Below are 9,826 nucleotides of genomic sequence, written 5' to 3'. Positions count from 1 at the left end.
CGGCGGGCGGATGGGCGGGAGCTCCCCCCTCTCCCCCCGCCGGCAGCCGCGTGACCTCCCGCCTCGGCAGCGCCGCCCCGCCCCGCCCGGGCTGGGCTGTGGGGGGGGCGCTGCCCCCGGCGGGGGCTCCGCACGCCGCGCTGACACAGCGGCCACGCCGCCGGGCGGCCGCCGATCACGCGCGGGCCCCGCGCGCCCATTGGCCGCCGCCTCGCACACCTTTGGCGGCGATTGGCCGAGGGGGCGCCGCGCCCCGCCCCCCCCCCCGCGCGGCCGGGGAGCCGCCACCTGAATGGGGAGCGGCGAACAAAAAGAGGAAAAGCGCGGAGGCAGCGGCGGGAGGACGGCGGCAGCTCTGAGCGCCGGCGGCTGCGCGGCAGCGGTGAGCGAACCCTGGGGAAGCCGGGGTGCGGCACCGAGGGGCTGCGGGGCGAGGGGTCCCCGCTGCGTGCGTAGGGGAGGGTGGGCTGAGAGGGGAGCCCCCGCGCGGGGCGGGGGAAGGGGCTGTCGGGAAGCCGCTGGCACCGCGCGGCGGGGTCGGAGGAGGCGGCAGCCGCGTGTCCCCTGCGGCGGGAGGCGCCGGGCGGGGCCGCGGCGGCCGCGCGAGGGAACTGGGGGAAAGGTCGAGGCGCGGCGGCGCCCGCCCAGCCGCCTGGCAGGCGCCGATCACGCTTTGTTCACGTGACCACGCCCCGGGGGCCGCGGCTCGGGCCGCTCCGCCAATGGGGAACCGGGGGGCGGAGCCAGCGGGGGCGCGCGGAGGCGGCGCTGGGAGCCAATGGGAGAGCGCGGGGTGCGCTGGGGGCCGGTGGGGAACGCGTGGGCGGCAGTGGGAGTCAGTGGGGGCCAGTGGGGGCGCGCGGGATGCGTTATGGCCCCTTAACTTCCTGCTGTAAAGAGTGGCTGGAAAGCTGCCTGGAGGAGAGGGACCTGAGGTTGTTGGTTGACAGTGACTGAACATGAGCCAGCAGTGTGCCCAGGTGGCCAAGAAGGCCAATGGCATCTTGGCTTGGATCAGAAACGGCGTGACCAGCAGGTCCAGGGAGGTTATCCTCCCTCTGTACTTGGCACTGGGGAGACCGCTCCTCGAATACTGTGTTCAGTTCCGGGCCCCTCACCACAAGAAGGATGTTGAGGCTCTGGAGCAAGTCCAGAGAAGAGCAACAAAGCTGGTGAGGGGGCTGGAGAACAGGCCTTATGAGGAACGGCTGAGAGAGCTGGGGTTGTTTAGCCTGGAGAAGAGGAGCCTGAGGGGAGACCTCATTGCTCTCTACAACTACCTGAAAGGAGGTTGTAGAGAGGAGGGTGCTGGCCTCTTCTCCCAAGTGACAGCGGACAGGACAAGAGGGAATGGCCTCAAGCTCTGCCAGGGGAGGTTCAGACTGGGCATTGGGAAAAAAATTTTCACAGAAATGGTCATTGGACACTGGAACAGCTGCCTAGGATGCTCCTTACCTCTGATTCTGGCACATAGGGATGGTTGGACTCGATGATCTAAGAGGTCTTTTCCAACCTAGTGGTTCTACAGTTCTATGATTGGAACGATGCTCCTCACCCCTCAATCTGGCTGTGTGGAGCGGCGGCTTTTCTACCCGCATCGAGGGTGGGTGCGGAATTCTGCAGGGGCGCCCCCCCGCGGCAGTTGAAGGCTGTGGTGATACAAGAAGTGGTTACTGTTACAAAAAATGGGATGTTTTTGATTTAAGCTAAAGCAGAGTTGAGTTTCATCTAAGTAGTCGTATTTTTTTGAAAGTTAGAATGTCCCTCTGATAGCAAGTTTTCTTTCAAGCAGTGTTTTTCCAAACACTGTCCATTCTTTGGAGATGATTGTGCCTCGTGTTCAGTACAGTCTGTGGTAAACAGGTGTCTCCTCTGTGATCGCCTCTGTTCACAGTCTCTCCCTATCTCAAATGCATGGTCGGGCTCCAGAGCTCCAAATCAGCAAGAGTTTTGACTGTTGTGAAGTTCAAAATAAAATTAAATTAGTCCTTGAAAAATAATAGAATATGCATAAGATTTCTGGGAAAGTTTCTACACGTGCAAGTAGAAACTTACAAGTGGGAAATACATTCTGTAATTGGCTTTTGCCTCATTGCGAGCTGTCAGTGGCGATTGCACTCTCACACTGCCCAGGCCTGGTAAAGTGTGCTTGCTTTCTAAAACTCAAAGTGAGGGTTAGAGAGTTTATTTGCTGGTATTTTTGGTGTTAGGGATAGTGGGGGTACATACAATTTAGGAGGCTTACTGCGTGGGTTGGTTCTGAGAGATGATTAGCTAGATGGTGAAAATGTTTGTGTATGTGTGTGTGTGTATCTATATACGTCTATATATTTTTATGTTATCTGAGCTGGTGATATTCCATGCATGTGTGTGAGAGAGAGACCTTTTCAATATTTGCTGGAGAGGTTTTGGTAGCTAATACCTTTTGAAGAAAATGTGCATCGGTGATATGGTCCTTTCTTGTATATCAAATGGGATGCTGAGGGCTGTGTTTAAAGCAAGAATAGATGGAGGGTGGAAATTTTGAGGGTTTTTGTGAAGACTTTTGTTAAGCTTTCAGACACAACACTTGCAATATTGAGTAACTTAAGCTGCTTTATCATTTTGGGGGGATTTCTTTTGTCTCAAGAAAGTGTACAATCCTCACCAGATGGCCAGGCTTCCCCACTTGCAGCTTCATATAAATACTACATAAATAAAACAGAGGTCAAGGAAATACAGACAAACCTCCCACGTGACTATGCATATTTATCTTTCTCAGGTTGCTTTGTTTGGTTTTCATGATGCCTTTTAAGTAACTGCAAAATATTCAAACTTAGCATCAGGTTTAACGTTTCCTTTTTTCCCTGTTAACTGAAAAAGGAGGAAGAAATGGCAACGATGACAGAAAAACAGAGAGATACTAGGTATTTGTGGAACAATGCTCCTGAAAAAAGTGATTATGAAGCTGTAGAAGCCCTTATTTCTATGAGTTGCAACTGGAAATCAGACTTCAAAAAACATGCAGAAATGAGACCTATAACTCCAGCATCTGATATGTCAGAAGAAAGTGATGAGACCTTGTTTCCTGGAGCAGCAGACTTTAATGTGATACCAGCATTTGTAAGTCTTTGAATTTGTACATAGGCGTGCTTGTTTTTAATGATTAGTGTGGCAATGTGTTGGTAATATGTTCCACCTTACTGTGTCTGTTTCCCTGCACAGTGCCTGACCCCTCCCTACAGCCCTTCTGACTTTGAGATGTCACACGTGGTCCATCCCGGGACACCAGCAGCCGCTGCAGCTCTTGGCAAGTTGCTGGCCGAGACTGTGAAGCCTCCTCTGGCCACACCTCGCCGAGAGGCAGAGAGACCTCCAGCAGCCAGGCCTCTGAAAGCTCAAGCGACCAGCGTTATCCGCCACACGGCTGATGCCCAGCTTTGTGATCGCAAAACCTGCCCAGTGAGAACAGCCAGTGTGCTGAAATACCAGGACAGTGTTTCGAGAGAAACAAACAGTAAACAAAACTCTGAAACAGAACATCCAATGTGTTGCGCTGTGGCGCCAAGCGGAGTCAGTGATGAGGGTGGTGAACTGCCAGTGGCAGAAGGCAAAACCACTGAACCAGCTGTCAGCCCGGTGCCCTCAACAAAGCCCTTGGCCAGCAGACCCCAGCCTGTCCCTGGGTCAGCGGGGCTGCCACTGCCGTGCCCTGCCCAGGGCAGTGGAGCCCCTGCTGTGCCAGTGATTTGCCAGATGGTCCCGCTGCCTGCGAACAACAACGTTGTGACCACCGTAGTGCCTAACACCACGCCAAGCCAGCAGACGGCTCTCTGTCAGCCCATGGTCTTCATGGGCACTCAAGTTCCCAAAGGGGCTGTTATGTTTGTGGTGCCCCAGCCAGTTGTGCAGAGCACAAAGGCTCCCATTATTAGTCCAAATGGCACGAGACTCTCTCCTATTGCCCCTGCTCCTGGCTTTGTACCTTCTGCAGCAAAGAACACTCCTCCAGTTGATTCTTCAAGAATAAGAAGTCACATTTGTAGCTACCCAGGATGTGGGAAAACATACTTCAAAAGCTCCCATTTGAAGGCTCACGTCAGAACACACACAGGTTGGTTGCTGCTGCTGGATGTTAAAAATTAATGTAGACAATTGCAGCTGTAGACACAACTTGCTAAGGTTCTAGTGATTACCAGATTTGTTTGTGGAACAAATGGTAGGGCAGCAATGAAATACTTCTTTTGCCAGTGCGTGTTATAATGCTGCCTAATCTCTGACAGGAAATACCCTGGGTGGGAAGTTGACTCAGCAGTTAATTTGTGCTGGAGTGGCTTCATGTCAGAAGGCGTTCAGTAATGCTCCTTACGAGCGTGGAAGCGAGGCCTTGCCCAGTGTAGAGTATCCTTCTCCAGAGCTAAAGATGCTTTATTTGGCTTCTCCACAAGAATGCATTTGTCAGAAGTGGGTAGTACTTAAAGGTTCTACTCCACTATTCCTACCTTGGTTATTTTAAAGTCACTTCACGCCTCAGCTCTTAATCACAGTAGCAAAAAGATTCACATACACTTTTGCGTGGGCTCACAGTACCCTACCAGAGCTCCATTACAAGAATGTTATTACAGGTTGTCTTTCAGGGGTAGTTCTGGGCATGCTAAGTTGTTGTAGTCTGCCATTCATGTGGAGCTGAGAGTTAAAATTGGCTGTCTTGAGATGTAAAAAGCATCTCAAACTATTTGGTTTCCAGAGGATTGTTAACCCTTTCTACTCCTTAGCCTTGAGGACAGTGAGCCTGCAGGTTTAATATTGGTATCTGAATGTTTTTTCACATTTCATATATATATAAAAATAATTAATATTGTTGTAACAGAAAATATTCTTTAAAAAAGTCAAATCCTGCCACTCACAGTGGTGGTGTTTGTTGCCTGGCTAGTATTCATGGGGTTTTTTTCTCTTGTCTTTTTTTCCTTTAGGAGAAAAGCCATTTAGTTGTAGTTGGAAAGGCTGCGAGAGAAGATTTGCACGGTCCGATGAACTGTCTCGCCATCGCAGAACGCATACTGGAGAGAAGAAGTTTGCCTGCCCGATGTGCGAGCGGCGGTTCATGAGGAGCGACCACTTAACAAAGCATGCCCGTCGCCACTTATCGGCTAAGAAATTACCCAACTGGCAAATGGAAATGAGCAAGTTAAACGATATTGCCGTGCCACCAACATCTGCAGCTGCGCAGTGAAAGGACTTATTCTGAAGATGGTGGAATTAACTGTTGTTGCTGGGATATGCCAGCTGAAGAAAGGCTTTTGCTTCCAGTCCGTGGTTCTTCCGTGCCAGCTGCTGATGGCGGTGCGGCAGAGGGGCAAAAGCAGGCTGTGCTCGGTCACATAAATGTTGCTGGGAGAACCAGCGGCTGACTGGAATAGCGGGTGTCTTTTGCACTGGTAAGGAGAGAGAGAAAGGGAAGGTTCTAGAGCAGAGCAGCACACATTGTGCAAGTTTTGAATTTTGGAAGTTATTCATATATACTCAAGATCAGCCAGGCGCAAGTGTTTGTGAAGGTTTGCTGCTGACCCTTGAGACCAACTCTGATTTGACCTTGCAGTGTCAGTATGGCACAGCATAGCAAGACAGCAACATAGGGGCACAGGCTTGAAAACCCAGAACACACCTGCATGAGATAATCTGAGCTGTTTTTCCTACTTCTGCCACCTTTTCTTGGTAGGAATCTTTTCCTCCTATCCATCCTCTGGCTCCATCATAGGTGATGATTTGGTGCCAGACTCCTAGAAGTTTTAGGCCTGTCTCCCTGCATGGGTTGTTTAGCTTTACACCACTGCCCAGGGGTGCTGGGAGCGTGCATTTGAGGCACCACGAGGGCAGCTGGAGAGTAGGAATACTTCTGAATCCTCTTTAGTGGTGTAATATTTTCCCAGCTGCTTTGGCGAGCGTTGTGATTATTGCAGTCGGTTGTACCTGGGCATCGTACAGTGCTTCTGCTTTTGTGTTGCTTAGGGTTTCCTTAATACCTTCTAGCAGTTCTGTACCACTGGCTTTTCATAAACTGATACAGTGCACTTTTAAGAGAAACTTTGTAACTGTAAACTATTCAGGTTGATTAAGGAAGAAAACCAAGAGTTTTAGGCTTCTTGATTATGTTATTCTTTTAAAGATGATTTATATTAAAAATGAAATGGATATGTATTGTATACAATTAGAAAGTTGTGAGTTGAAACATAAAATGAAGCAGTAAAGACACCGGCCTAGAATTTAAACTGTAGCTTTTGTGACAGATAATGCATCAGCTTTCACTATTTCTATTTTATCATATTATATTGAGGACACGTATCAGAAAGTGGACTGTTTGAAAATAGTGTATTAGATACGCTTTTTGTGACTACTTTAAAGATTTGCACATTTCCTATGTTGTACTTTATACTTTGTTTACAATAAAGCCAATTTTCTTTTATACAGACCTCTCTTTTTTAGTTCGCAGCGGAATTTATCCCTTTGCACGGAAAATAACCTCAAAAGAGAGTCTAGTGTCCATCTCTGTCCTGACCAATGAAACACTATCTTTTAACTTCTGATATCTTTAAGCTCTGTAAAGCCCATAGGAGCGGAATTTCAAGTCTGCCCTGACTACTCTGAGTCTCTGTTTTGCTGTGGGCTTTTTTTTCCTCGTCACACTTTATCCCTGCTCCTTTTCTCCGAGCACCCAAAAATAAATGTGCTTTATGTGCCATTGTAACCCTCGTGAAAAATACTTTCTTTTTCTTGGTGATGGAACCACGCTGTCTTCTCCAGGATGGAGTCCAGCCCCTGTTTCTGATGACCAGTGTGTCAGGTGGAGGTGGTGACTGCCACTGCCGCAGCGTGGGCCTGGGATCCCCCTGGCACTGCCCGGGGCCCACTGGAATGCGGCACTAGTACAGTGAAGTGTGTTCCTGTCTAAGAGGAATCCCCTACCCCGCTTAGACCTGTCTCCTATAGGAGACTTGTGCAGGGAAGGGGCAGGGAGCTGGAGTTTCTCCTGCTCGGGCAGCGGGAAGGCAGCACGGTTTCTCTGCTTTACTGCTGCTGAGTGCTGGTGGTGGAAGCTCTTCTGCCTCCTCCGACTCCTGCCTGCAGGGATCCCACCTTCCACAAGAGCGTGGCTGTTGACTCACTGCCCTGTCCGGCGGGATGTTTGAGGCAGGGGCGCTCCTTAGCTTATTCTGTTTGACGCAGTGCCCTGCGTAGGGAAAACCTGAGTCATGGCCCTTTCTTCTTCTTCCAGGGGCAATATGGCATCCCAGCCCAATGCAGGAGAGACGCTTCACCAGGAGCCTGGGTCCCACTCCTCTGTCTTGCTTCAAGGTATTTTATGTGTCATGGACATAAGACAAAACATCTTCACAGCTCTGGTTCTGAAACCCTTCCACGCCTACAGCTAGCCATTGGGCTAGGAAGCCAGCTCCTCTTGCCAGCTCTGCCTGGCACGCTGAACCGGTTTTGTGCCAGGGCACTGCGTAGGGGAGGGCATAAGGAAAGTGCCGTCTGCATCATTATCCTGCCTGCCTGTAGCTCTCCTTGGCAGCACCAGTGGGCTTTGAACACCCTCTAGCTCTGCAGGCAACTGGAGGCAAGCTTCCCAGCTTCCAGCTTCCCAGGCGAGCACTCTCTTGCTGCTGTGCAATCAAAGCGGAAGAAAGGAAGTTTCCGTGCTGTGGCCACCTCCGCTGCCTGTGTTTTCCGAAGAAAAAGCAGCTGCTGATGCTTAGTCTGGTGTCCGCTCTGGAGCTGTGCACGGGGCGAGCCCTGAGAGCACCAGCTGCTGGCACCACGGGGAAGCAGCAGCGGAACGCCTGCTTCTGGCACTGCTGGCAGTTATAAAATATGGTTTCTGACACTAAATACAGAACCTAACAGTAAGAAGTTCACTTCTGACTACTTCCAGTTGAAGGCAAAGCGGTAATGGGGAATTTACCTCACATGCCACTTTTTAAAGCTTAACCATGGGAGCCAACTGGATATCAAACCGGACGTTCCGGGGGTTGATCCATGTCTAAGCTGAAAATTGTAATTGAAGAGGCATTATTAGCCATCCTTTTTAATGCTGACTTTATTAGGCAACCAAATTGTGTTGTATAGTGGGAAACTTGATTTTTATGTATTTTCTACAGATTTCTGTGTATATTTAGGGTTTCCTTGCTCCTGCATGCAAACCAAAACTGCACCTGGCATTTTGTCATCCTACTTGGTTTTAGTGATGAAGCTGAATGGAAATGCTCTCTAAAATGCTCCCAATGAACCCTCAGTGACTGGCACTTAGATGCAAACGCTGGCAGCTGCTGGCTGTCGGACCTGTCGGGCAGTCACTGCCGCCTTTTGCTGTGCAGACACCCAGCTTCAGGGAGCTGATGCAAAGAGATCCAGAACAGCAGCATGCGTTCTTGGAAGCAGATTTCAGAATCATAGAATCAACAGGTTGGAAAGGACCCACTGGATCATTGAGTCCAACCATGTTATGTTTTAAAATACAAATAAAAGCATCAGTTAGGAATTTAAAAACGTCAAAGAAAATAAAAATTGAATTCGGATGCTGAGAATTAAGCTGCAACTGTAATATGAGATAGAACCCAAACCCTAACTCAGGCCCAGATACAGTTATTCCACAGCATTGAGGTCTATGAGATGGGGTCGTGGCCATGAAGTAACAGGATGTGTCACTGATTTGGTGCTATAAAAAGAGGAATACATGGCCTGATGCAATATGGAAACAGATAATCAGATTAAAATACCTGGGTATCTGGGAATAAATACTAAGGGACGCTTGACAGGAGCCTTGTCATAATTTAACAACAACTCCTGTTAGAAACTCTGACCAGTTTGATTTGATTCAACAGATCCATCCTATGGATCTGCACCATAGTTTTTTTTTTTGAAAGCTACCATCCAATATGATATGTGGTTAAGCTATACAGAGTGCCTACAAACCTTTCAACTTGCTTCTCAGCACTGATCTCCAAAGGGACAGGACTGTGTGGTGCAGGAGCAAGCTGCACGTCAACTGAGTGTGCCTTTGGCAATGATGGGAGAAGGCTGGAAAAAGCAAACATTTTCCCTTGTGGTTTGGAGAAGAATAATTTCCATTACAGCAGGATTATTTGTGGGAGGCTTAGATGCTCTATGAATGAACTAATATATGTTTTAAATGAACTGGGGTCCTGAGTAGGGGCAGCTTGTCTGGAGCCACAGATGCAGCTGAGACAGGAATCAGGGCAGCCTGTCTACAAGTCCTGCCTGGAGAGCTTGGCTTTCTGAGTTTTTTTCCTCCTGAGCTTTGCAGTCCAGTGGTATTATTTCAAGACATCCATAACCGACCAGTCCTGTGGTCCTGGCAGAGGGTCTGTCCAGCCTTGGTGCCAGGGTGGGTGCCAACAATGCAGATATCACAGAATCACAGAATCACTCGGTTGGAAAAGACCCACAGGATCATCGAGATATGGCACGTTCCCGAGAGTCAAGAGGAAGGGCTTGATCATAGACTGGCCTGGGACTTGCACACCACATGTAGAAGCGTCAGGTATTCCCCTGGCAGCTCCTTACTTTTCCTGTAAATAGATGATTCATTTGTCTGCTTTGGCAACAAACTTCAGTCACCAAGGAAACACTCACAAGCTGTCAGAAAAGTTAGAGCACAAAGTCAGGTCAAGAGAAATGATGAATGAAGACTTACGTGTATTACGGGCCTAAGGTCCCTGTTCTGTACCACAGATTTTCCTGCTGGAGAATTCTTCACTTTTCTTGGAACCTGTGGCTGGGGGAGAAATATTCAGCTAGAACAAATGTCTCATGTTGTGTATGCCTC

The 9,826-nt window shown here is 49.4% G+C and overlaps 1 protein-coding gene across 1 annotated transcript; it reads left to right on the top strand.

Annotated features, from left to right (window-relative positions):
• The first annotated feature begins 256 nt into the window (after positions 1–256).
• Positions 257–6,442, top strand: KLF10 (KLF transcription factor 10). The gene is made up of 4 exons (XM_069854444.1): positions 257–382; positions 2,863–3,102; positions 3,205–4,093; positions 4,953–6,442. The coding sequence occupies exons 1-4, from the start codon at positions 293–295 to the stop codon at positions 5,210–5,212; spliced, it is 1,479 nt and encodes a 492-aa protein (XP_069710545.1). The 5' UTR covers positions 257–292; the 3' UTR covers positions 5,213–6,442.
• The last annotated feature ends 3,384 nt before the right edge of the window (positions 6,443–9,826 follow it).

Source organism: Phaenicophaeus curvirostris, chromosome 3, assembly GCF_032191515.1.
Source record: "Phaenicophaeus curvirostris isolate KB17595 chromosome 3, BPBGC_Pcur_1.0, whole genome shotgun sequence".
NCBI lineage: Eukaryota > Metazoa > Chordata > Aves > Cuculiformes > Cuculidae > Phaenicophaeus > Phaenicophaeus curvirostris.
Note: the sequence above shows the minus strand (reverse complement) of the source record. Positions and strands in the feature narration are given on the sequence as shown.